At 50.6% G+C, this 27274-nt stretch overlaps 1 protein-coding gene across 2 annotated transcripts; it reads left to right on the top strand.

The window, feature by feature from the left end:
• The first annotated feature begins 243 nt into the window (after positions 1-243).
• LOC142902573 (nucleosome-remodeling factor subunit BPTF-like) lies at positions 244-26946 on the top strand. 2 transcript variants are annotated; one of them, XM_076047770.1, is made up of 35 exons: positions 244-1071; positions 2474-3296; positions 3992-4046; positions 4340-4508; positions 5003-5230; positions 5667-5843; positions 6243-6415; positions 6491-6679; positions 6781-6962; positions 7061-7192; positions 8068-8197; positions 8293-8428; positions 8542-8847; positions 9292-11263; positions 12698-12822; positions 13332-13460; positions 13577-13727; positions 13973-14012; positions 14087-14315; positions 14524-14661; positions 16793-16926; positions 17018-17132; positions 17310-17440; positions 17873-18113; positions 18206-18489; positions 18583-18696; positions 19027-19188; positions 19355-19437; positions 19529-19754; positions 19830-20170; positions 20721-20963; positions 21079-21271; positions 21387-21471; positions 22666-22852; positions 25315-26946. In XM_076047770.1, the coding sequence occupies exons 1-35, from the start codon at positions 477-479 to the stop codon at positions 25355-25357; spliced, it is 8661 nt and encodes a 2886-aa protein (XP_075903885.1). In that variant the 5' UTR covers positions 244-476; the 3' UTR covers positions 25358-26946. The 2 variants fall into 2 exon arrangements, with proteins under 2 accessions (XP_075903885.1, XP_075903886.1); XM_076047771.1 differs by lacking the exon at positions 25315-26946 and adding an exon at positions 24387-25238.
• Positions 26947-27274: the final 328 nt, after the last annotated feature.

Genomic DNA, 27274 nt, shown 5'->3' with positions numbered 1-27274 from the left:
AAAAGAACATCCGGTTCATTCTGAACGAACTAGCCGCCACTAAACACTTATCTCCCGCCGTAACTGTTTTAAATGTCTGCGTAATATTATAATAAATAAAATGTCACGTGTCAACTTTTGGGAAACGAGTGACGGTTCGTCCTGTTTGCCCAGTTTGACTATGGTTTTACTTTGAAGAAAATACTACCAACTTCCGGTGCAACTAGCGCTGCCCCCGGTTAGCTTAGCGCGCCCCTGAGGCCTACTGCCGTGTTTTCAACGGAGGGAGAGCGGTGAAGAAAGATGGCGTCTGCTGGCGACCCAGAGCGGGACACCGGCCGTCCGCTTTAAGCTTTCCACCCTCCAATCGGCACCGGGGCTCGGCGGGGGACTCGTCGCGGACTGTCGCTGGCTCTCCGGGTCCCTTTTCTCCGGAGCGTGTGGCCCCAAAACCAGCCTCCGAGATTGAAGCGGAACAGAAGCGACTCCCTCCGACAATGAGGGGCAGACGGGGAAGGCCGCCCAAACAAGCGGCCGCGATGCGGGAGGGTTCGCCGGGGCCAGTTCGCGGCTCCCGAGGCGGCAGGAGCAGGGGGATGCGCGGAAGGGGGAGAGGCAGAGGCCGGGGACGGGGACGGGGTGCAAGTGGCAGCATGTGCGCCGGCGTCACCGCCGAACTGGAGGCAGAGATCTCCGGTCGAGAGAACTTTCATTCGTCCCGCGGCCGCAGGAAAGTTGGAGGCTCGGCGGCGGCGGCGGCGGCGGGGGGATCGCGGGGCAGAGGCAGAGGAAGGGGCTCCAGAGGCGGCCGAGGCGGGAGAGGAGGAGGCGGCGGAGGAGGAGGGAGGAGAGCGCAGACCAAGGTGGTCTACGACGATAACAGCGACGAGGAGGACAATTTGAGCTACCGGTCGGACGAGGACGAGCTGCTGAACGACAACCGGTCCTCGGAGCTGGAGGAGGAGGAGGAAGAAGAGGAGGCCCTGGGGAACGAATCGGACTACCTGGAGGATCTGCCGCCGGATGAGGACGATGCCAGCTACTGCACCGAGAGCAGCTTCCGGAGCCACAGCACGCTCGGCAGCACCCCGGGTGAGGAGCCGTGCAGGGTCACATACGCACACACACTTGCAGAGTGTTGCTGCTTTGCAGCCGCATTGTTCAAAATGGAGCTGCAGCTCAGAATCAGGCCTTTGTTTACCGCCGCTCCGCTCGGCTCGTCCTGCAGCTCCGCACCGCTCCACCGGCTCTCCTCCTCCTCGTCCTTCGGCACTTTGTCCCGTCTCGTCTGCACTTTTTTTTTTCCCCCCACCGCTAATTTCATCATTTTTGTTTCTCCCCAATTAATAGTTCTTAGCGAGACTTGCTGTTTCTATTGGTTGACGGTGCACGGCACGGAGTTGAGGCAACAGGACGCGCGCGGGCTCACACGCTATTCGCCCGGTTCATTCATTCATTGCTTCATTCATCGGTTCGTTGATTCAATGATTGATTGATTGATCCGTTCAGCAGGTTGGAGCGGAAACACTTTAAGCACTTTGTGTTGCTTTTTCACCAGACAACATCAAAAACACACTTCCGTCGATCCGGCAGCCTATTGACCCAGTATATTGTTCTTATTTATTTCATTGCGTGCTTTTTTTTTTCTTCTTCTTTTTTCAAAAATACTTTGCATAAATTGTATTTTTTAAAAAAAAAAAAAAAAAAACATTGTATTTAAAAGTATCGTGTCAGCACAAACATTTAAAAAAAAAACCTCACCGTGATGCTGATCGGCGCGTTTCTCTTTTTCCCGCACTTGTTGCGGGACACCGGACTTTGTGGTGGCGCGCAACACGGTCGCCACGGCAACCACACTCATGTTTGTCATCAGGTGGGCAAAATTGGATGCTTCGTGTGACGTAATCGCCAAGGGGATTAAAAGTTGTGAGTGTTTGTAAACGTCAGTCCTCCGTTGAAGATGTATGGATGTTCATGGATGGATGTTTTTTCACCTGGAAGTCATGTGTGATAGATAGATAGATAGATAGATAGATAGATAGATAGATAGATGTCATAACATGGAGCCTTTAAAAGAAAATTTTGACACGTTAAACAGCTCTATGGATGAATGAATGTGAGGTCTGCTGCATATTCAACGGAAACAAAGAAATAATAACCAACCTTAAACCAAGAAACCGTGTACAAATCTGCACGAATCTCTGCGCTGTCTTCTTATTTTCTAAGATCATTCTATGCAGCATGAATACAAACAAACATTCAGGCTGTCTTTCATTTGTGAATTTCTCAAGGAGATGAGTAAAGTATCTATTTCAGCAGCATCACATGACTGACTTTCCCGTTATCAGCACATTTAGCCCCCTGTTTACAGCCTCCTGCTAAAAGAAAAAAGTGCCAGTGAGAGTCTCCAACATGTTATTGAAAGTTTTTTTGCAACTCGTCACACTCAACTCTGCTTGTCTAAACCTCCTTCCTTCCACTTCTTCTCCCACAGGCCGCAGGAGGAGCCGGGTGCCGCGGCCGCGCTCGCCCGTCCTGGAGGCTAAAGACGTCCCCCCGCTGGAGCTCCCCAAGAGCTCCGAGGACCTGCTGGTGGCCACCTCTCAGCTGCTCAACGTGTCGGCCGTCTACGAGGTCCTGCGCAACTTCTGCACCGTGCTGCGCCTCTCGCCGTTCCGCTTCGAGGACTTCTGCGCGGCACTGGCCAGCCTGGAGAAGTGCCCCCTGCTGGCCGAGACCCACATCGCGCTGCTCAAGGCCATCCTGCGGGAGGAGGACACCTCCAACACCACCTTCGGCCCCGCTGACGTCAAGGACTCGGTCAACTCCACCCTCTACTTCGTGGACAGCATGACCTGGCCGGAGGTGCTGAGGGCGTACTGCGAGAGCGACCCCGAGTACCGGCATGTGCTGCCGCTGCAGGAGCGTGAGGACTACCCCTACCAGCCGCTGGAGAGCAAGGTCAAGGTGCTACAGTTCCTGGTGGACCAGTTCCTGGCCACCAACATGGCCCGGGAGGAGCTGATGTGGGAGGGCGTGGTGGCCTACGACGACCACTGCCGGGTCTGCCACCGACTGGGCGACCTGCTCTGCTGCGAGACCTGCTCGGCCGTCTACCACCTGGAGTGCGTCAAGCCGCCGCTGCAGGAGGTTCCCGAGGACGAGTGGCAGTGCGAGGTGTGTGTGGCCCACAGGGTGGCCGGCGTGGCCGACTGCGTGCCCGAGGCGCAGAAGAGCAGACCCTTCATCCGCCAGCTGCCGGTGGGCTACGACCGCCACCACCGCAAGTACTGGTTCCTCAACCGCCGCATCATCGTGTGAGTGGGCCGGCCTTGTTTCAAACATTCCCGTTAGCATGCGGAGGCTAAGTGCAGAGCTTGGTCCTAACCTGAAGTCCGACAGTGTTGTGGTTCCTCGAGTTCCTCAGGCCTCCAAGGGCTTTTCCTTGCATTTTGCCTTTTCAACGAACCGGGAAGACTTGCATGATTTTAGCGCAGCTGGTGTTTTATCAGAGTAGACGCCATCTAGTTTCATTTCTGAATGAGTTTCAGTCTCATTCAGAAAAAAAAAAATGCTCTTGATGGCTGAACCAAAAAATGTGATCTGGTCGTCGGTGACCTGAACAAGTTGTTTTGTAAGGTTTAGAAGAAGAAGAGATCTTTTAAAATGAGTTAGCATGTTGGAAATGTATTATATGATATGGCATGATATATCATATTATGTTATATTGTGTTGTTGTATTATATTGATTGATTGTGAGAGACAGTAAGATGGCAGAAGTCAAATGTTTGAATCCAGTCCAGTTCTAAAGATCGTGCAGATCATCACAGCTGTTTGCTGTGATGATTCTGAAGTTCTCCTGCTGATTAATGTGAAGCTTGGAGACATCTGAGGAACATCAAGGTTCCTTCTTCTTCTTCTTCTTCTTCTTCTTCTTCGTGCTAGCTAACCCAACCCCTCTTTCTCTCCCTCTCTCTTTCCTTCTCTCTCTCTCTCTGCCCTCCCCCCACAGAGAGGAGGATGACGGCGAGCAGGAGAACAAGGCCATCTGGTACTACAGCACCAAGGTACATCTGGACATCTGGCCATCAACCAGTTTGAAGTTGTATTTTCTGTCAGTTGACTTGGCTGAAGTGAGGAAAGCCCATGCTTCACTTCTTCTGTTGCTACTCCCACCCGAGCATCAGTTTCAGCTGGAGGCTGTAAACTGAAGACCAATACTGCCGGGTGTTGTTTGTGTTTTTTGTTTTTTAAATCGGGATTTGTGTGTTGACTGCTTCACTGGAATAAAAAATAAAAATGTAAAAACGGTTGTTTTTTTTAAACTTTGCTGTGCTGTGACCTCGGTTCTGCTACGTAGGTCCAACTAGCCGAGCTCATCGACACCTTGGACCGGGAGTTCTGGGAAAGCGACCTGCAGGCGGCGCTGGAGGAGATCCGGGAGGAGGTGCATGCCCACATGGACATCACGGAGGACCTGACCAACAAGGCTCGAGGCAACACCAAGTCATTCCTCACTGTGGCCAACGGTCAGAACGACTGCTTTGTTTGTTTGTTACTTCAATTTACTTTGGAAGGTCCAAACCATCCATCTGTCACTTCCTGTTACTGCTTCTCCTTGTTTGATAAAACTGTAGTAGCCACAGAAACACAACTTTACAACAAAACAGCTGCATGCTAATTGGTTGGTTGTTATTATGGTGGAGGAAAAACAAGACAACTTCAGTTTTCCAGATAGCAACTTCACGACAACGCCGATGCAACAACGTGGTGGTGAATTTTGATGGTAATTTTAGCTACATTAGCCTACCTGGCTAACCTCTGGAACCCGGCCTCAGGAACTCAGCTTCAGTCTGTTTACCCTGGGTGTTTTTGTGGCTGAGTTGTTGATCCATGTTTTTTTTTTTTTTTCAATGATTAATGCTTGACAGGAAATGTGAAAACCCCTCGTACCTGCATCCAAAGCTGCTGAGTTCATAATATTAATGGACCGATGATGTTAAATGATGGTTTTCTTCTCTAGACGAGATCCTGGAGCGGCTGCGGGCCAAGAAGGAGGAGGAGCTGGAAGAGGTGAAGAGGCGGGCCGCCGAGGAGGCGCAGAAGGCCCGGCTGGAGAGGGAGGAGGAGGAGGAGGGCGGAGTCAAGCCCAAGGAGCAGGAGCAGCAGGTCAAGGAGGAGGAGGGAGTGGGGGCCGAGTCAAAAGGAGAGACGACGGTGGAGGAGACGAAAGTCGGCGTCAGGACTGGAGGTGATGCATCGTGTTTACGTTTTTAAGAAATTATATTTCAAAAGCAGGAAGTGAAACTGGGGAACTGTGGGCGGGGCTTGTTGTGGGCGTGTTTAGCCCTGTGCTTGTAGCAGGAAAAAAGGTTATCTACTTATCTAAAAAATTAAGCCATTATTTGTCTAAAAATCTGGCAATGTGCAAGGAACTCCAGCCCTGCAATGGGGAGGGCTCCAAGTGCTATTTCATGACATCACAAAGGGTCATTATCAGGCAGGGCCGGCCTCTGGCTGAAAGAGCTGCAATGCATGCAGTAACCGCAAACAAACAGCAGAGGGCGCCACAGCATCAACAACTAGTGGGAATCCTTCATTCATAGTGGGAATCATTCAACCCCCCCCCACCACCACCACCACCACCACCACACCTCTCACTCTCTCACTCTCTACTCCCTCTGCAGAAACGCCGCCCTCAGACTCCGCCCCCAGTGGCGGGGAAGGCGTCCCCTGCCTGAGCCAGCCGTCACAGGCCGGCGAGGAGAACAGCAACGGCAGCTTGGGCGTATCCAGAGTTCCCGAACCCCCAGACCTGGCCGACAAGTCCTCACAGTCTTCCGTGGCCAGTCTGGAGGATGCAGGTCTGACCTCTGGTGGTGGAGGAGGAGATGGTTTTGATTTTGATTTTGATTTCAATTTTAACGGTTTCGTGCAAATAAATGAGGCTGCAGGAAGTCGGAGTGCCGTCACAGCTCCAACTTCAGCACATTCACACATTAGCACACTAGAAAACTAGAGCTGCATTCTTTTTGGAATCATTATTTAATGCTAATATTTCTTCGAATTGATGAAACAATTATTTGAGTATGAAAAAAAAAATCACAAAAATGTGAAAATGACATGAAACATATATATATATATATATATATATATATATATATATATATATATATACATATATATACATACACACACACACATATTGGCAAACTGAAGTCATCACTGACGGTGGCCAACATATTTTTTTCTGACCCACCCAGGAGACACCAAGGACACAGCCAGTGGAGACACGCCGCCTGGCCTCAAGAAGAACCTGGCTACTCGCATGGTGACCCGGCTGAGGAACCCGGACAGCAAACTGAGCCAACTGAAGAACCAACAGGTGGCGGCTGCCATCCACGAGGCCAACAAGGGCTTCAAGGAGGGCCGAGAGGTGCGTGACGGGAGATGGGGGGAGGGGAGGGGCCACTGTGGCGGCGACGCTGGTTTTGACCACCTCCCCCTTTAGGTCCTAGTGGTGAACGCTCAGGGTGACGTGACCCGTGTGAGCACCCGCGGCAGCAGCAAGGAGGTGGTGGTGAAGGGGGCCGGAGCCCCCTGCCAGTTCTTCAAGCTGAGCCAGGAAGGAAAGTACCGGGTCTACCACAACCAGTACAGCAACAACACGGTGGCGCTCAACAAGCACCAGCACCGAGAGGCAAGAACCCACTAGCACCGCCGCTACATAGACCCTGCCCCCAACGCCCCGAGTCCTGCAGGTATTTCAGTCCCTAACCACCTCCCGTTGGTACTCGGCAGGACCACGACAAGAGGCGCCACCTCTCCCACAAGTTCTGCATGACGGCAGCCGGAGAGTTCAAGTGGAACGGCTCCATCAACGGCACCAAGGCCGTGACGGTGTCCACGCTGAGGCTCACCATCATCCAGCTGGAGAACAATGTGCCCTCGCCCTTCATGCACCCCAACTGGGCCTCGCACAGGTACGCAGCAGCGGTGCCAACCCTGGGCCCTTCGGCCTCTTGGACAAAAAGATTAAAAACGGTGAAATGCTCCATCACGGCCGTCTGCTGTTTTGCAGGACCAACTGGATCAAAGCGGTCCAGATGTGCAGCAAGGCCAAGGAGTTTGCCTTGGCCCTGGCCATCCTAGAGTGTGCCATCAAACCTGTGGCCATGCTGCCGGTGTGGAGGGACTCGCTGGGCCACACCAGGTACCTCCGCACACTCTGAGCACACCTTCAGAAACCTTCCACTTCTGGATCTGCCTGCCTGCCTGGGTTTTTTTCTCCAAATGTGCACAACCAGTGGAATAGTTGTCGCAGTTTAGGTTTTTTCATGCAAAAATATGCAAGAACTTTTTCTTATATGCAAGAAAAAAAACAAAAACATCTGGGATGTGTGGTGGATTCAGCACCTCTGATCAAAGGGCCAACTGGGCCCGCCCACCCTCGCTGCTGCAAGGCAAAATATTTAAACTGCGAGTTCCGAGTTCCTACCGCTGCACCGACCACAGCACGGGCTCTCAAAAGGGGTGTGTGTGTGTGTGTGTGTGTGTGTGTGTGTGTGTGTGTGTGTGTGTGTGTGTGTGTGTGTGTGTGTGTGTGTGTGTGTGTGTGTGTGTGTGTGTGTGTGTGTGTGTGTGTGTGTGTGTGATGGAGCCACTCCAACAATAATACAACCTTGCAATCTTCTTTTATCGGGTTTGGCCTCAATCGGAACGTTGGCTCTACTCGAAAATTGTTTCCAGGTTGTGCGTCTCCCTGAAGGTGGAGGTGTGTGTGTGTGTGGTGATGGTGTGTAACAACCCACTCGATTGTTCGCGGCTCCCCGGTGTTCCCCGAGTCGCCCAACCCCCTCCACCGACTGGTGCTTTGAGTTGTGGAGTAGCCTTCCCGTTGAAGACCTCCAGTGAACGCCTTCAGTCTTCCACCTGAAAAAAAAGATTCATATGAGTGTGTTTAAAGTGTTTTACAGTAGGAATGCAGTTGTGTGACCTCACCGTGAATTGAATTAATCAAATCTGTTTTTACGTGGATGATTCAAGAGAGAAGCCTTTTAAACCATTAAAAAAAAAAAATGTTCTCAGGTTGAACCGCATGACATCCATTGAGCGCGAGGAGAAGGAGAAGGTGAAGAAAAGGGAGAAGAAGCTGGAGGACGAGGAGACGCTGCAGCAGGCCACCTGGGTCAAGTACACCTTCCCCATCAAGCACCAGGTAGGTTTGAAGCTTGCACACACACACACCTGTTGTCTTGTTTTTTTTCTCTAACCTGCCGGGTTTTTTTGTGTGGTTGCTCTTCCTGTGTGAAGGTTTGGAAGCAAAAGGGGGAGGAGTATCGTGTCACAGGCTACGGTGGCTGGAGCTGGATCAGTAAGACCTACGTTCAGAGGTTCCTCCCGCGGCTTCCCGGCAACACCAACGCCAACTATCGGAAAGAACTGGAAGGTCAGGGGCCGAAAAATTTGTTTGCTCGGAATTAATGGCTTTTCAGTAAATGGCGCTTTTTTTTTTAATAATGGATCCCTTCTGTGTCTTTGTCTGATAATTTGTTTCTATAGATGTTAAACTTGGCAAGAAATGCACCCTGCTGGACTTGAGTCAGCACCCCACTGTAGCCGAACCGGAAACTCAGGTAGCCGCTCTCTTGAGCAGCGTGACAAACAATCAAGAGCCCCGTAGCAACCCGCCAAGTCCGAGTCCCGCGGATCAGACGACCTCAGGTGGGAACCTGGCCACTGAGAGAGCGGAGGAGGAACGAGCAAAGGAAGAGGCAGATAAAGTAAAGTCTGAGGAATTGTCAGCCGAAGCATCGCTGGAGAAGATGGAGGTGGAGCCTAAAGACTCGCCGTCACATGAGAAGCAAGGTAAGAGTGAGCATTGCTTGATCCCTGAGTATTGTCTAAATCAGCGGTCCCCAACCTTTTCAGCGCCACGGCCCGGTTTAATGTGAGACAATATGTTTACACGGACCGGCATGAATGCGCGATCGTTGACGGGGGGGGTGGAGGAGATGGCGATGGCGATCGACACTCATGTTGCTTGCTAGCTTGTGGGTTTAATCTCGCGGTAACGTATCAGGTGACGGAGACAAGAGTTGAGCGTTAGATGGACGTAACGGAGACAATCCGGTAATTTTTCACAATTTAATTGTTCAGACTCAGATAATGAATGAAATGGGATTAATTTAATGGAAGTTAATTATTCTTTCTGTCCAGCCCGGTACCAAATGACCCACGGACCGGTGGTTGGGGACCACTGGTCCAAACAACGACTGTGTCCTCATGCCTCCATTATTATTGTTTTTCCAGGCACCGTCATTCAGGAGGAAAAGCCTCCCTTGAAGGAAGAACCTAGCGACAGCCAGACGCGACCATTCAACTACGACGTGGTCGACGTCAGCAAGGGCTTCCTCACCAGGATCCCCTACAAGAAGAAGGTGAAGCCCTCCAAGCTGGACGGCCTGCTGGAGCGACGCTTGAAGCAGCACTTGATGGAGGAGAGACAGAGGCAACGGATATCCATATCCTCCAACCCTCACACTCCAAAGTCGATGGCGTCGGCTCCAACCTTGATTCTCACCACGCCGGTCCGGCCGGCACCTACCCTCGCTCCCACACAGCTGGTACTGGGCAGCGCTGTCAAATCAGAGGGGGAGGTGCCCTCGAATTCCAAAGGTCCAGGCCCAGAAGAAAGTAGAGTACCAGTGGTTGAAGGATCCAACGGGGCAGAAGTCTCCAAAACCCTGGAGAGTGCCACTCCCCTCGTGGCCTCTCCTGCTCCGGCCTCCACAGTGAAAGACAATCGCAGTGCGAGTGTGGAAAATGATTCAACGTCACCCGGGAGTAAGATCACCTCAACGCCCCGCGAGTTGGAGGCTGACTTGGTAGAAAGGACTACTGGGCCATTAGGAAACAATTCGGGCGATTTGGGGCAAGAGGGCGTCAAAGTACCCGAGGCGGAAGGAACAACTGCGGAGGCCGTCTGCCAAGAAGGATCGGAGGACTTGAAATCAGAGAATGACAGGGCAAGTGTGGAAGTTTCGGGCCAGGAAAGTAGTCAGGACTCATCCCCCACCAGAACTGCTCATCAAAAGACAGAGACTTTGACGTCTGGGCATTCAGGTACCGAGGAAAATGGCACGGGGCCGGTGGAGAACGCAGGGGATGGGCAAGGTGGGAGTGCAGGCGACGGCGCTCTGGGGGTGCTTCCTCCTCTACCTCAGGTAAATGGCAACGACGGTCCAGGGAGCGACGGCGCAGGGAGCAACTCTGCAGGTTCAAATAACGGCGTGGTGTCCAACAGTCTGCAGCCCAGAACAAACAGCGTCAGTAAAAGCAGTGACGAAGACGGCGAGCAGCAAAGGCCTCTAGTGAACGGTGACCTGGAGCCAGTGAAAGACAGCAAGGAAGTTGGAAGTAAAGCACCGGTAGATGGCAAGACGCCGTCGCCGGACCTGGACTACATGCCCCCGGTGAAAATTCTGAGGGTGGATAACAACATTGAACTGATAGGACCTGATCCCCACATTACCCGGCAACACAACGAGACGAAGGCCAGTCCGGCGGTGAAGATCATCAGGATGCCGCCGTCCCCGATACCCTCGGCCGAGGAGTCGAGCATGAGCGACGACTTTGCCGAGGAGAGCTGCGGAGCGACGGAATCGCGCAAAACCGTCCACACCCAGGTGACCACGACCTCCACGACTACTGCCACCACGACCGTGGTCTCCTCCGAGCTGAGGGTGGTCAAGTCCCCGGCTAACGCCGAGGCCACCACCACCTCGACCGTGTCCACGGCCGAAAGCAGCGCCGTCTCCACCCTGACCACCATGACCAAAACAACCGTGACCGAGGTCTGCTCCTCGGGACCCGACGGCCATTCCGAGGTGAGCCGGAGTGAAGTCGTGACACAAGAGCAGAAGACCGCCATGGCTGCCGCCACCGCGAGCAAGTCGACGACAAGCGGCCCCGGCGGTGTGACGACGGTCTCGTCTGTGGCTTTGTTGAGCCAAGATGACGTCTCTTCAACCAAAGGCCGCGTCCGCCTCCTCAAGTTCTCCCGTACCAAAAAGACGCGCTCGGACACTGCCCTTCCGTCTTACTGCAAGTTTGTCACCAAGAGCAACCGCAAGAGTATCTTCGTACTGCAGCACGAGGACTTGAAGGTGCTGGGCAGACGCGGCGGATTCCGAGAGGTGCCCATTTTTAGCTACAACGCCAAGCCAGCGTGGGATATCTGGCCGTACCCTTCACCTCGACCCACTTTCGGCATCACATGGAGGTAGGCCAGCTGGCAATTTTCTGTTCTTCACTGCAGACGCCTTCCGTCTTTGTCCTGCCTTGGGTAAACCCAAGGTGCAAGATGCATTTCAATGGGATATATCGTTCTAATGTCAATACCAGGAATGGTTTCGCGGACCGTAGTTTACGCATTTATGTGTAATATGTGACAATTTATTTTTTTACCAATGAAATAGCAAAAACAAACATTTGTACACGTGGAAGCTTTACAAGTTACTTCCGATACAACTTTGGGTTGACACAGCCAGCTGTCCATGCGACGGCACAAAATTCTGACTTAAGCTGGTGTTCCTAAGGTTTGGAAAGGTCATGCAATTGGGGAAACAACAACTTTTCTCAAGCTGTAATGGAACCCAGCATGAACCTTCTCTGTAGTCACTGCAACTTGGTCTCATAACCAGCCGAAAGAAATCTAGATGGGAAGTTCTGGAGATACTTGTTCATTTAAGTCAGTCCAAGCTGCCAATTGCCAGCAGAAAGTTCTCAGAATGCCCCAGAAACCAACCCTGACCGCTGATCAGTCACTGCAGCGGTGCTCGTTTGAAAGCAGCTCATACTTGAATCGTGACAGCCTTGCACTCAATTACCAGATCTCCAAAAGACTCAATTCTCCCACACGTAAATCTTTTAAAAACTCATTTGGTAAGAGACAATAGACAGTATAATTTCCAGCTCCTGACAGACCGACTTGATTTGTGTCTGGTTAGATCCCCAGAAAAGGGGTTTCATGTTGGCAGGTCTCCAGATGCACTTTTTAATGAGGCTCGACTATCATTGCTTTACATCTACGTTTTACTATCGACCTCCATGGAATAATGGAAAATGTTTTAATTTTTCTTCTCGACCGGTTGTGGCTTTTTTTATTTTTATGTTGATTTATGTTTCGTGGGAAAGCAGCCAGTCAGAAAGTGTTTCCTGTCCTGTGAAAATTGGTCTGCCACATATTCATCATAGATAAGTGGTGTTCGGGGTCTTTCAGCCAAAAAACTTTTTTGGACTCTAGATTCATTCCCATGAAAGCTGTCTCAAAGTAGAATTTTCTAAGTTTTTAAGGCCATTTAAAAGAAGGGTCCCCCAACACGAGAACAGGCTTGCTAAGACTTCATTAAAAAACAACCTTTTTTAGTCTCTTTTGATTTCCATTTCTCTCAGATATGATAGAATAACAGGGGAATTACATAATAGAGAATGAAGAATAATTGTGAATAATAACAGAAATTACAGAAGACAATTATCCAGGTCAAATATTCTACTCAGTTTTTCCTCCTTCTTAAATCCACACAAAACAAATGGTGCACCACAGACTTTCTTCATACCCATTCAACACGGCATGTTTTGTTTTGTTTTTTCCTGGTACCATCCTACAAGATATTTTTATTTACTCATGGCTAACGTCTGAACAACCCCACGGCAGGTACCGGCTGCAAACGGTGAGGTCTCTGGCTGGCGTTAGCCTGATGCTGCGGCTCCTGTGGGCCAGTCTGAGGTGGGACGACATGGCCGTCAAACCTTCAGCTGCCGTAGGCACCACACGCACAGGTACAACGGACCTCCAGGCCACCACTCTTGAGAAACGCTGCTTCCTGGAGTTTGTGTTTGATTTTTAAGGGTCCCAAGTTGCTTCTGTTTTTGCATCTTTATTTTACAGTAATAATAATTTATCCCAAATGCATTCAGCACACAGTTTATTTAGCCTTCGGTATTAGCATTTCCTGCTAAAGACGTAATGGGTGAGTTTTGCACAAATCGCCCACTGAAAACATTAGTAGCACAAATCAGTCATTTGGTTATTTAACTATTCAACTATTATTGTATTTAGTGAGAATTAATCAAACACAACAACTAATGGATCCATCCCCATCGTCATCAGCTTCAAAAACAAAATTCTTTCTGCTAGCAAACAAGCACCTTATATTTTGCCACAGCAGCTGTACCTTGTCATGGTTTTCATGGTCTTGGTAATGTAAACAAACAGCTTTCTGTAAATGCGACGCGTCCTCTTGCTCCACTGCCAAACCAACCAAACCTCTCCCCGCTCATCACCGCAGAGACCTCGGACACAGAGATCACCACCACCGAGATCATCAAGCGCCGGGACGTGGGGCCGTACGGCATTCGCTCCGAGTACTGCATCCGCAAGATCATCTGCCCGCTCGGGGTGCCCGAGACCCCCAAGGGTGAGATACACATGCTCTTGATGATGATTATTTTTTATTTTATTTATTTTTTAATATATAATATCAAAATATAACTTTTTGTCCTTTGACCTCTGACATCTCTCCATCACCCCCAGAAACTCACACACCCCAGCGGAAGGGGCTTCGCTCCAGCGCTCTGCGGCCCAAGAAGCCCGAGCCGGCCAAGCAGACGGGCCCGGTGGTGATCGAGACCTGGGTGGCCGAGGAGGAGCTGGACCTCTGGGAGATCAGAGCCTTCTCCGAGAGGTGGGATATTACAGGGTCGCAGAGATTGAAAACAAACATGTCACATTTGACTGTTTGCAGCATGACTGTGAGCAACCTGTTAGCGACATGTTTGCACATGGTCCTGTTTTTGGATATGTAGTAAACTGCCCAACCAAGTATCGTCAAAATGTCATTCTTTGTTCTGTAAAAAAAAAAAAAAAGGTTTTGTGAGTTTTACTGTAAGCCAATGTTTTTTTTTTTTGTTTTGTCTTGTTTTGATGTAGGGTGGAGAAGGAGAAGGCTCAGGCGGCAGAGCAGGCCAAGGTGAGTCTGGTTCCTCAGAAGTGGCCGCGCTGTCTAAAATCTGTGTCTCTAATTTTCCCTCATCATCTTCCTAGAAACGTCTGGAGCAGAAACCAGGCGGCGCTGCCGCCACGCCCGCGGGGACTCCCAGCACGCCCGCCACCACCACGCCCAAGGTCATCGTGGGCTCTATCTCAGGCCAGGTTGCAGCCGGCACCAAGGTGGTGCTGTCGGCCAAGATTGGGACCCCGGTCACCTTCCAGCAGGGCAAGAACTTCCAGCAGTCCTTCGCCACCTGGGTCAAACAGGGCCAGAACACGCAGGGTCAGTCACGGACCAATCAGCTCGCTTTTGGTTTTAGATAAGCAAAGAGGCTGGACGGTTAGATAGATAGATAGATAGATAGATATCCATCATGCAGGTTGACATGCAATCAGGAAACTGTTGATTGGCTTCATCAGACTCAGACTCCTGGCACCGCTTCCTGTTGAAATGCCTTTGTGTGTTTGTGTCTCTGGGATTGCGGGTGCAGAGACCACCGTGGCGACATCCAACGGGCAAACCTTCCAGATTACGGGAACCTCGGTGGGAGGGAAAGTGGTGACCACCAAGCTGCCGCTGCCCGCCAACAGCAAGATCGTCACCGTGAACATGCCCACTTCACAAGGAGGTATGGTTTGAAAACCCCAACCCCCTGGCAGAACCCCTCAACCACCACCCCATGTCCCACTACCCCCCCACCCCCGCCCCTCCTCAGGGTGCGTCCTATATTTCCATTTTCGTTTCCTGCCCCCTGGAAGCTCAGCAAAGATTGGCGTTTCAACAACAGGCTGCAGAACTTCAGACAAAGTGTTGTTGTAATGCCTCGGTCAGCCAGTAGAGGGAGACAGGCATTCTACTTCCTAAAGCTGCAAGTGTTGCTTGTTGGCCCCACCGGTGCTCCCCTCTTGTCCTCCTCCTTCCTCTGTTGTTTGGTCTGCCAGAGGCCTGTGTTGATGTCTCCAGACCGCAGGAGTCAGCTGGTTTCCTCTCGGCCCCCCAAGAAACTGTCCTGACCTTCTCAACCGGTTCAGCTCCGGCCTGGAGTTTGTCTTTTACAGCTTTTCCAGAGCCTCTCTGCTGAAGCCGTGGACACCTTGACATCCAGCGCCTCACCGTCTTGAAGTTTTTCTTCTTTGTTGGTGCTGCGTTGCTAACAGTGCTCCTCGGATTCACAACATGAAGAAAGGGCAGGTGGAAAAAGCTTGGAGGCCTTTTTCGGTTCTGCTTTTGCTTTCCTTCTGCTTTGCTCCTGAAGGGCTTAGCGGTGATGTGGACTGATGCGTCGCCCTAAAAAACCAAATCTGATTGGTCCATTTCACCATGATGGACAAAAGACACAACCATGCGCCTTTGACATCATGAAACAAGATGATCCTGGATTGATCATGTTGGAGTTTTGCACACATTGTGGCCACGCCTCCAATCGATACTGCAAGCTGGTTTTGGTCAAAAGAATCCAGACTGTCAACTTTGATTGACTCCAAACAGGACGGAAAAGAAAATGAACAAAAAGAATGTTCTTCCTTCCTACCAAAGCTTTAGAAGTCACCATGAAAGAAGTTTGGGGTTTCGGTTGAAGTGTCACGAGGTAGTGAACGCAAAGATTGGTTCGTTTGATTGGAGTGTTTGGTCATACTGTTTGTTTTGGACGTCTCAGAGGAAGTGAGACAGGAAAACAAGTTTACCCTGAGGTCTCCGTCCTGGACCACCGCCTGAACCGGCCCCCGCCGAGAGTGGCTCCGCCCCATTCCACACAGAGGAGCCCTTTTCATGTGGGCGGCCACAAGAAGGGGCAACCCTTGATGTGTGGCTCTACCTGCTGGGCTCCTTTTTCCAGTCAGTCCCGCCTGCGGGATCACGTGATTTCAGCAGAGGGCGCCGCCGACGGCCCGGTGAGGAGACATGAATTGTCCCTTTGACGGACTCGACTTTTCCCTGAAGTTATGCATAATGTATGAATGTGGGGGGGGGGTGCTCCAGGTATGTTGGGGGAAATCCAACTAAGCTCTCAGTGAGCCTTTGAAGGTCCTGTTTACCTGCTCTGCCGATATTTACCCTCACCGCTGCCATCAAACGCCCAGCGGCAGCGGCTGGCAGCCCACAAATCAGCCATTGATTCGGGCCGAATGCCGGAGCGGCGCCGCAGCCTCACATCAGTCGTCGTGTTGAAGGAGGCAGACTTGGAGTAGAGGGACGGTACTTGTGTGTTTGCAAGATGTTAAGGTCTCGCTTCTGTTTGCCAAAGATTAAAACCTCAGATCTTCATGTCAACCCTGAGATCTTCAGATTGACCGACACATCAACCTTCAGATCTTCAGCTTGACCCCCAGATCTTCAGCTCAACTTTCACATCGACCTTCAGATCTTCAGCTTGACCATCATATCGACCTTCAGATCTTCAGCTTGACCTTCAGATCTTCATATCGACCTCCAGATCTTCAGATCACATTTCCAGTTTTCTCATTTGAAGGTTTTCTGCTGATGCTGAAACTCCCCACCAATCAGAAAAGTCCTTCACTGCTTCTGCCTGCTTCCACTTTCTAAACAGTGTGTACTAAAGCACTTAGCACTTTGTGATGTCACTCGGGACACAAGAGATATTGTCATATGAAAGAAATCAACGGAAAAAGCGCAATGTGTTGCGTCTTCTTTGCTTGTCTCCAGTCTGTCCTCGTCCTCGCCCAGCATCCTCTCCATCACGCCCCTCCCTTCCCCTCTCTAACCCCTGGCCTGTGGTCTCTCCCTCTCTTTCTCCTCAGGTGTGGTCCAACAGAAGGTCCTGGGGATCATCCCGTCCAGCACGGCGGGTGGTGCCCAAACCTTCACTGCCTTCCAGCCTCGCACCACGGCAGCACTAAGCATCCGGCCCGGAACACCGACCTCCCAACAGCAGGTTCAGCTCCTAATCCTGGTCCTGGTCCTGGTCCTGGTCCTGGTCCTGGTCCTGGTCCTGTCCAGTTTTCACCCTCTGGTTTGTTCTGTAGGTCCTAGCAGGAGGCGGACAGATTCGCCCTGGCATGACGGTGATCCGAACACCGATCCAGCAGACGGGACCAATGGGGAAGACCATACTGAGGACACCCCTAGTGGTTCAGCAAGGTAATGTCTCCTTGTGTGATGTCCAATTTTGTGTAGGTTTGTTCCTCCAAATTCAGTGCATTCCCTACAACCTGCAACCTTTTTTTGCAAAGACTCTTGACTCCTTAATTTGCCTCAAAAGCTTTGAGTCAGTTTCTTACTTAGTTGCTCCTCCTCCTCCTCCTCCTCCTCCTCCAGGTCAGGGAGGCCAGCAGGTGGTGACGCAGATCCTCCGTGGCCAGGCAGCGAGCCCCGCGGCGGGGGCTCCCCGGCTGCAGGGCCAGGGCCAGGTCAAGCTGACGGTGGCCCAGCTGGGTCAGCTCACCCAGGTCAGTCAGTCACTCGTGACTCATGAATCGTTGGGACCAACCCTTTGTGGTTTGTTCCATTCGGACAGATGTATTATCTATTGTATATATATGAATAATATAAATATCTGCACGCATCCTTCGTCGCCAATACAACATCGTGATCCTCGAAAAGTCAAGTAGGACGCAAGACACCAAAAAGTCGATTGCTCGGCTTTTTACTATGTCTATGCATGTATGGATCTCAGACAGCAAGAATCATATATACACATATGCACATATACACATACACACATATACACATACAGTATATAGAGACTTCCTGTCAGGTAACCCTCACTAGGAGCTTAAAGCTCCCTCTAGATTAACAGAAGTCTCACGATACTGCATATACTAATAATAGAATGTGAACATCATTTCCACACTTCCTGTCTCCTCCCTCGCCGCCGCCAGAAGCAGCAGCCCGCATCAGGTGGCGAGCGGCCGGCCGGGGTGGGCGGTGCCCAGCAGGCCCTGACGGTGATGGTCCAGGGTCAGGGCCAGACCACAGGCCAGCTGCAGGTCATCCCCCAGGGGGTGACGGTCATCCCCGGGCCGGGCCAGCAGCTGATGCAGGCGGCGCTGCCCAACGGCCAGATGCAGCGCTTCCTCTTCACCCCGCTGCCGTCACCCGCCGCGCCGGCGTCCACCACAGGTACCGTAACCGGGAGGAGGCGTGGCTTCCCGAGGCTCACTAGTCGTCGTTCGTCGCCGTGACTCTTGTCTCCACCTTGTCTCCGACCGCAGCCACTGTGGCTCCCGGCCAGGCTGCCAAGTCTCCGGCCCAGCCGGCCCAGCAGGCTGCTGCCCCCGTCCAGGCCGGAGCCACACCCCTGGCCACCAGCGGTGCCCCGCCCTCGGCCACTCCCCAGGGCCAGCTGCCCCCGCAGACGCAGGCTCACATGCCCACCCAGTCGCCCACCTCGCTGCAGGTCAAGACACAGGGGGGCGGAGCTGCGCAGCTGCAGCTGCAGCAGCAGCAGCAGAGCCCGCAGCTGCTCAGCGTGTCAGGGCTGCCGCAGCAGGTCCAGGTAGGTTCTGGCCCCGCCTATCCCGCCACTCTGTGTCGCCCACATGTTTCCGCCAGATGTGTTGATATTGTGTTGTTGCTGCTGCTGCTGCAGGTGTTGGCGCAGCTGCAGGCACAGCAGGGTGGAGGCTCACTACCGCAGCACATCAAGCTACAGCTGCCGATCCAGATCCAGCAGGGCGCGACCACCTCGGCACCGGGAGGACAGGTGGGCCTTCACACTCCTGGTGGCTCTGCCCACTCTGTGCAAATACAGCCCATTCGACTATTAGAAAGTTCTGCCCTTTATGACGTCTCTAAGGGCAAAGCTTCTTGGATGAATGACTGTGAAGCTGCTCCACAGGCATGACACAGATGTTGCAAATACAGATCTGAAAATGAGCAAAACAAGGAACTTAAAGAGCAAAACCCTGTCAGGCATCCAAAACCAAACATGTGTCCTGTGAAAGACTGGAGCGTCGAGGCCGAGTGCCCGGGAGTCTTTCCAGTCCCTCTGATGGCCGGAACAATGGTGCTGATGGTGTTTCTCTTTGTGCAGGTGGGGAACGTGGTGACCATCCAGGCGGCGTCGGTGCAGGAGCAGCTGCAGAGGATCCAGCAGCTGCGTGAGCAGCAGCAGCAGAAGAAGAGACAAGCTGCCGAGGCCAAGAGGGAGCAGGCGCTGAGCTCAACCAGCCAGAGTGACATCATCCAGAAACAGGTGTGTGTGTTCGTGCGTGCGTGTATCATGGAGCTGCTCCAACAATAATACAAACTTGCAATCTGCTTTTATCAGGTTTGGCCTCAATCGGAACGTTGGCTTTACTTGAAAATTGTATGTGTGGAGATGGCCCCACCCACTGATGGAGGCGTATCTGATGTTCCAGGTGGTGATGAAGCAGAACGCCGTCATCGAGCACCTGAAGCAGAAGAAGACCTTGACGCCGGCCGAGAGGGAGGAGAACCAAAGGTCTGTGCTCCCGCCCGCCTCCATTTCCTCCTGGTCCTCCTCCTCCCATTGGCCAAGGCCGTGTTGAACCACGCCCACTCTCCCTCTGCAGGATGATCGTCTGCAACCAGGTGATGAAGTTCCTGCTGGACCGCATCGACAAGGACGAGCGGCAGGCGGCCAAGCGGAGAAAGAAGGAGGAGGTGGTGGAGGCCAAGCGGCGCCTCGCCAACGCCGGCCGGCTCTCCTCGCTGCTCTACCGCCACAAGGAGAGCCTGAAGACGGAGATCCTGAAGAAGAGGGCGCTGCTGGACAAGGAGCTGCAGCTGGAGGCCCAGGTGGCGCCCACGAGCACGAGGTCAGGCGTGCGTCCTCCACCTCCACGGGGGCTTAATACCACCTCTTGTCCACAGGAGGAGCTGAAGAGGGACCTGCTGAGGATGCGGAGGGAGAAGGAGCGAGCCCAGGCCGCCGCCCAGCAGCAGGCTGCCGCCAAACAGCAGGCTGCTGCTCACAGCCAGCAGCAGCACAGCCGCACGCACGGTTCCCAGCACCACCACCACCACCACCGAGGCTCCGCCTCCACCGCTGCCGCCTCGCCGCAGAAGCGGAAGCGTGGGGAGGAGGAGAGGGAGATGACCAAGTCCAAGAAGAAGAAGATGATCTCCACCAGCAGCAGCAGCAGCAGCAAGGACAGAGAGAAGAAGGACACCAATCTGTACTGCATCTGCAAGACGCCCTACGACGAGACCAAGTAGGAGAACCACTGCACATCCAGACCTACACTAAACTAGACTGGGCCTGAGTGGACTACACTAGAGTAGGCTAGGCTAGGCTAGACTAGAGCAGACTAGGCTAAACTGGATAGGACTTGAGCAGACTGGGCTAGACTGGACTGCTCTGGACTAGAGTGTCCTGGATTAAACTAGACTGGGCTTGACTGGACTGGACTAGACTAGAGAAGCTAAGGCTAGACTTGTCTAGACTGGGCTGAACTGGACTAACTAGACTAGAGGGGATAGGACCCCATTCCGAACATTCATTTCCAACATGAAATACTTTGATCCTATTGTGTATCAAAATAATTACTCATCTCCCAGTGCCACATTCTGATATATCGAAGAAAGAAAATCTCAGCGTCGTTTATATTTATACAAATGATGTCATGATTGGTATTTGTACACAGAGTCCCAGGTTTTCCTACAATTGGAAGTACATCAGGTCTAGTCACAAGACCACGTTCCCTCCATTAGACATTGACCACAGATGTTTTCTCTCCCTCTTCTTCTCGCTCGCCCATTCAGGTTCTACATCGGCTGTGACCTTTGCACCAACTGGTACCACGGCGAGTGTGTGGGCATCACGGAGAAAGAGGCCAAGAAGATGGACGACTACGTCTGCGTGGAGTGCCGGAGGGGGCGGGACGGGGGCAGCGGCACTGGTGGGGGCGTTGCTGGTGCCGGTGGCGGCGGCGGCGGGGGCGGCGGCGGGGGCGGGGGCGGGGAGGAGCTCTTCTGCATCTGCCAGACGCCGTACGACGAGTCCCAGTAAGGAGTCTGCGCCTCTTTTTACTTCTTTTAAAAAGATTTAAACGCCGTGGCGTGGCGTGGCATGGCGTGGCGTGGCGTGGCACTCACTAAGCTCCGCACCCCCTCGCTGCAGGTTCTACATCGGCTGCGACCGCTGCCAGAATTGGTACCACGGCCGCTGCGTGGGCATCCTGCAGAGCGAGGCCAACCAAATCGACGAGTACGTGTGTCCGCAGTGCCAGTCCACCGAGGACGCCATGACCGTCTTTACGCCGCTCACCGACAAGGACTTTGAGGGCCTGAGGAGGGCGCTGCGCTCCCTTCAGGTGACTTGTGTGCTCCTTTTTTTTCAGTGTTTGTTTGTGTTGTCTCTCACTCTCTCTCTCTGTCCTTGGGTGTCTCTTTCCCTGTTGACCTTGACCTTATCTGCCCTCCCTGCAGGCCCACAAGATGGCCTGGCCCTTCCTGGAGCCCGTGGACACCAACGACGCCCCTGACTACTACAGGGTTATCAAGGAACCAATGGGTGAGTAGTGGGAGGTGCCACGGAGCTTTGGGGTCATCGTAGTCAGAAATGGAAAAGCTTTTGACCATCCTGGGATTCTTCGAAATTATTTGGAATTATAGATGAAGGGTCTGGTCCTGATGTCGATAGAGATTTTTCTCCGCCTAAAGGTGGCGCTGCCGGAGAGGAGAACCCCCTCTTCCGGGGCAGTTTTGGCTTCTTGTCATGTCCCAGTTGCTCGGGGCCAAATCACCAAACTGCAGCTCAGGAGTGGAACCAACAGGGTCTCCGTATTTTGGTCCTGCAAACAGCCACCGGGGGGGCCGGCAAGTAGGAAGCCCTCCAACTGGGATCAAACCGGCCTTGCCGGTGGGAACCTGCGTCAGCGCCACCTTCCTGAACTTCCACACAAACAAACCCTTAACGAGCGGCTGCAGGTCCTGCAGGGGCCCCGTGGAGTAGTTCCAACACTTGGCCTCTGTTGGCTCGGCTCCACCCACTCCCCCGTCTCAAGGAAGAAGTCCTTGTTGACTTTTTCTGTTTTTTTTCGTATAATGAAAAGGGCCTTTTTGGTGGTCGGTCGGTAGTTTCTGGAGGGTTTCTGGGATGAAATGCGATGACGGAGAAGAAGGTCTTTGATGATGAGCCGCAGTTCTGAAAGCTGCTGGCCCGTGGACGGCGGGTGTCCGAGGTCTGTCTCTTTTAAAGCACTGGCCCACAGGGGGCGCCATCCAGGGGACAAAGAAAGCCACCCTCTGGCTTGACGTACCCATCAGATCCAAAGAGTTCCACTGAAAGGGTTTTGGAAAGAGGATGATCACAGCTCTAATAAGAATTCATTGATTGGAAGTAGCCTTTTTGAAGGTTCCTCCATCGGTGAGGGCCACCGTCAGGACCACACTGACCACAACAACATTTACACCGCGAACGCCACTGCGGACTTTATAAAGGGTTAGGATATAAAGTACCTTCAAGATTGGTCGGGGGCTGAACTGATTATCCGACCCGTTCATAGTGGATCTCCGACCGATAGCTCTGCAGCACTCAGGCCCATGGTGGCCATCTTGTGGACGCTCTCGACCGCCAGTCTTGACTTATGATGATGATGACAAACTCTCTCAAGTTGCGAAGCCACAAACCAATAAGATGTCAGTCGCTACCTCTCAATCCAGAAGCCGGTCAACCCCTGTTGTTGTTGTTTGTTCTTCCTCTCAGACCTCTCCACCATCGAGGAGAGGCTACAGAAGCGCAAGTACGTCAAGCTGACGGAGTTTGTAGCCGACATGACCAAAATCTTCGACAACTGCCGCTACTACAACCCCAGCGACTCGCCCTTCTACCAGTGCGCCGAGGTTCTGGAGACCTTCTTCGTCCAGAAACTCAAAGGCTTTAAGGCCAGCAGGTGAGAAGAGGACTTTGAATTATATCAAAGCAAAAATACAGATAAAGGTCTGTTTTTCTTTTGTTTATTTTTTTCTTGGTAAAGCACAAATTCATAAAAAAAAAAAAAAAAAAACTGACTAGCAAGACGAAGGTTTTTGATAACTAATCTATAGACACGACATTCGGGCCAGTTTTCTCTTTCTCCTGTTTTCGGACCTTCCTTTAAACATCACATATTGAACCTTTTAAAAATTGTGGTTGGAACACCCCACTTATACCAATCACCAAGCAGTCAATAGTAATGACTTCCTGGACCAATAAAAGTCGTCATTTCATGAGTTTTATTTAGACAACAAAGACGTTAAAAGTAAACTTAAAAAAAAAAAAGTCTTCATTCACATCATCCGCTCCAATGTTTTCAGTGTCTTACAAAAAGAAATGGAATAGAAGCTTTTATTAATCCCACATTGGGAGAATTTGCATAATTACAGCAACAATAGAAATAATCAATAAAATATCTATAGCATAAGACAGGGAAAAAATATATTTACCAGTCATGTACATAATGTTGACATATACATTTCTCAAGAGCCAGCACATTAAGAATCCGCTTGTGCATCCTGCTCGGTACAAAGCCTGATCTGTTAGCTTCCTGCTGCCACCGCCACCGCTGCCAAACCTCCTCTTTGGGCTTGTTTGTGCTTTCAAACTGGCGTCCGCTCATCTAGCCCCACTGCATGGGATGGGATTGCTTTTGGTGGATGCACATCACAAGACGGCTTGATTTATTTTTTTTGACGCCTCCTTACTCAGCCCTGTTTCAGTCAAAGTGAACCTGGCTGGAGCTGCAACAAGTAGAGATTTCTCATTTTTACCAACTTGGAGGTATTTTTCCATCACTGAGAAGGTCTGGTTTTCTCTGAGAACAATCGGACCTTCTTAGTGATGGAAAAATGCCTACAGTTTGGTAAAATATGTACATAGGAACAGATATAAGTATGTATATATCTATATAAATTGATATATGTACACAGGAACATATATAAGTATGTATATATCTATATAAATTGATATAAATACACGTGTGTGTGTGTGTGTGTGTGTGTGTGTGTGTGTGTGTGTGTGTGTGTGTGTGTGTGTGTGTGTGTGTGTGTGTGTGTGTGCGCACAAAACTGGGGCAGCAGCTCTCAGATGTCTGGTTAATGTTAAAGCTATTCTACAGATTAATCCTTCGATTAATTGAATCCTTGTACATCGTTGATTGTTAACGATACCTCTACGTTCTCTAACGTTGAACCACAAAAACACAAAAAATGTGTTGCAAATAAACCTAATGCAGATCGTCGTAACCAGGCAGACCTTAACTAGCCAGCTAGCCAGTGCTAGCGTTAGCCCAAATTGTAAGAGCGCCAGAGGTTTCACACCTGACTTCAGTTAGTGATGTGCTTCACCATATTTGATTAAAAAGAATCCCTTCTCTCTATCTCTCTCTCTATCTCTCACTCACTCTCACTCTTTCCCTCTCTCTTCCTCCCGCTTTCTCTCTCTTGCAGATTGTGATGTCACTCCTGGGTGCCGGGTCATTCTCTTAAACTAAACAATAATTCATGAGAATTTGTGGCTTGGTGCTGTTTTTTGTTTTTGTTTTTTGTTTTTCTGTTTTTAACCTGTTTTAAAAACCTTTGTTTTAAAACTGCACCAAACCGTCAAATCAAATCAAAGTCTCTTCGGGGCAGCCATGTTGGTAGCTCAAAGCTGTTCAGAGGGAATCCGTATTTTCTTACACTTGTTGCAACAGATGACTGATAGATTGTTAGCGTTTGATTGGATGTTAAACTGTCATCTGATTGGTTCCCACCAACGGAGACTGCTGGTCATTTAATTTTCTATTTTTCTGTCACACTGGTCGCAGTGGGTGTTTTTTTTTGTTTTGTTTTTTTTTACCTCATTTCATAGCCGGGAACTTTTCTTTTTTTTCTTTTTGTTTTTTTGTTTTGTTTTTTTTTTCAAAAGGGGCGTGTCACTCATCAGTTAGCTTCCTTTCCTCAGCTTGGCGACCAGGTGTCGATGTCATGATGTCTAAAATCTCCTTGTGAAGGACTTCCTGTGTGGGGAGGAAGTCACCCAGGAAGTTAGTTTAGCTTTTCTGCTTTTTGTTCTCCACTTTAAAATAACAATAACAAAAATAATATTAATAATATTAATAATAAAGGAAATAAAGAAGACATTGTTGTACATAAATGCACTGTTGGAGCGACGACGCACAACAGACACACAACCGACACACAACCGACCAACATGGCTGCTCAGTCCGACCCGCCGGTTCCTTCTGTTTTTATCTCACATAGTGCATATTTTTGTCATGATGTAAAGCTTTTAATAAAAAAAAGAAGGAAAAAAATGAACGCAACATTTTGTGTATTTTTTGCCTATTTTTTTTTTTTTGTTCCATCTGTTTCTTCTCTTCTGCTGTCTCTGTAGGTCTCATAACAACAAACTGCAATCGCCCTCGTCTTCTTCTTAGCTCTGCCCCTAAACAGCAGAGACACGCCTCCTCCTCTCTACGCTGGCCCTGCCCACACACACACACACACACACACACACACACACACACACACACACACCAAACCTCTCCCGACCATCAGTAACACCACATCAGCTGTCGAAGAGGTCCCGCCTCCTCCGGACTGACCGCAGGGGTGCGCTGTCTTCCGCCTTCTTCCTCGACGAGTTTGTTGCTGGAGAAACAAACTTCAGTCGAATAAATTGTAGCTGATTTGGTTCAACCAGGAGCTGCAAAGGAAAAGTCTGTTATTTTTTCGGGGCCTCTGGTGATGTCACAAAGGGCACTGCTAGCTATCAGGCCCAGGTTGGAGACCACGTGCCCCCTTCCGGCCCCCCTCCTCAGCCAGGGCTCTGAGACGGTTGGGAGGTCCGTTGAAGCACCATTTTTACCAGGAAGCTGAAAACACGGGGCTAACAAATCTACCGTCACCTTATTGGGGTGTTAACCAATCACAAGTCTCCAAGTTCTGGAGGCCTGAAGAGGTAGTGAAGACCTGCAGACGGGTGCAACGCAAGGCCTTTAGATCTCATGACTCGCTGAAATTGAGGGAATTTGTTTCCTTTCGGTTTCAAAAAAAAAAAAAACTCCCACATTTTTCTCCCATGGGTCAGGGAGGTGTGCTGATTAGCTCTTTCAAGTCGGGTTGTGTAGAGGTTGGAAGGGGGGTGGAGTCTGTCTCTCCTCCCCCCTCACCGCCAGTATCCGGCTCCACCGCTTCCTGGATATATCTGTTTGTCCCGCCCCTCAGTTTGGCCACATACTTGGATAATGGACTTTTCCCCTCAGCATTGTGTGTGTGTGTGTGTGTGTGAGGGGGGAGGGGGGGTGACTGTAGAGACTTTGTACCGCCCGGTTTGTATGAAAAACAATTTTATAGCTGCATTTTTAGCATGTTTGGGAACATTTTTTTCTAATCTATGATTATGAGTTTTGTAAAAGGGGGGCGGGGCACTTCAAGGCACGCTAACGTTTGTCTGTAACGTGCAAAAAAAAAAAAAAAAAAAAAAAACCCCAACAACAACATTTAAATGAAGCAAAAGATCCGGTTCGGACTTGTTTCCTGTTGTAACATGTTGTATATTTGTTTCTGTCCATATTGTGTAGAGATTTCTAGAGAAGTAGAAGCTTTTTATTTTTCACTCTGAACCAGCAAGTCCACCTGTATATTTAATGAACTGCCAATTTCTGTCTCTCTCTCAAAGTTAGCTCCACATTTAGGTGAAATTGCCCTTTATATTGAAATCGCTGCTCATTGTGAGCAAAACCTTTTTAAACAAGCGACGGTGACATTTTTCAAGACTCGGTTTTTGTTTGTTTTTATTTACCAGGAACCAACTGGTTTGTTTTATTTATTCATATTAACGGAACCTCTCTTTTGTTTTATGACGATTCATGAGTTACAGTAATAGTAAATAATAATGATAAACAGCAGATTAAAAGTGAGAAGGTTCTATATGTTTTTAACAGATTGTGGCAAAACTCTGAAGAAGAGATTCTCTTTTTGTACTTGATTCATCCTGGTAATAAAGTGTTTTGGCACTCGCTGACTCAGACTCACTTTCTCTCAACACACTGCCCTTTAATCTGAGCCTAGTAGTCGAAGTAGTTTATAGAAGTAGTATCAATAACATCCAATTGAAATAGATTGGATGAGTTAAACATCCTTCAGGTTCAAGTCTCATCGATCCAGCTGCTGTACCAGGTTCAAGTTTGGCCCCAAGTTCAGTCTTTCTTTCTGTTTGTAATAGTGCAAAGACTCGGACAGTAATTTTGCAGAAGAAGAACCCACCCTGGCTGCAGCAACTACGACTTATTTCTTAAAATGAACTGCAGAGAGTTTTCCTGCACGGTTTTCTCCTGCACTCCCAACACTCG

This window comes from Nelusetta ayraudi, unplaced genomic scaffold (genome assembly GCF_046127955.1).
Source record: "Nelusetta ayraudi isolate G7.1 ecotype Tasmania unplaced genomic scaffold, CSIRO-AGI_Nayr_v1 ptg000095l, whole genome shotgun sequence".
Taxonomy (NCBI): Eukaryota; Metazoa; Chordata; class Actinopteri; order Tetraodontiformes; family Monacanthidae; genus Nelusetta; species Nelusetta ayraudi.
This window is presented reverse-complemented; position numbering and strand designations above follow the sequence as displayed.

Coding starts and splice junctions, on each gene's coding strand:
- LOC142902573 (XM_076047770.1), top strand. CDS start 477: ATGAGGGGCAGACGGGGAAGGCCGCCCAAACAAGCGGCCGCGATGCGG. Junction 5,844..6,242: donor GGCCAGTCTGGAGGATGCAG/GTCTGACCTCTG, acceptor TGACCCACCCAG/GAGACACCAAGGACACAGCC. Junction 14,662..16,792: donor CATGCCCACTTCACAAGGAG/GTATGGTTTGAA, acceptor CTTTCTCCTCAG/GTGTGGTCCAACAGAAGGTC.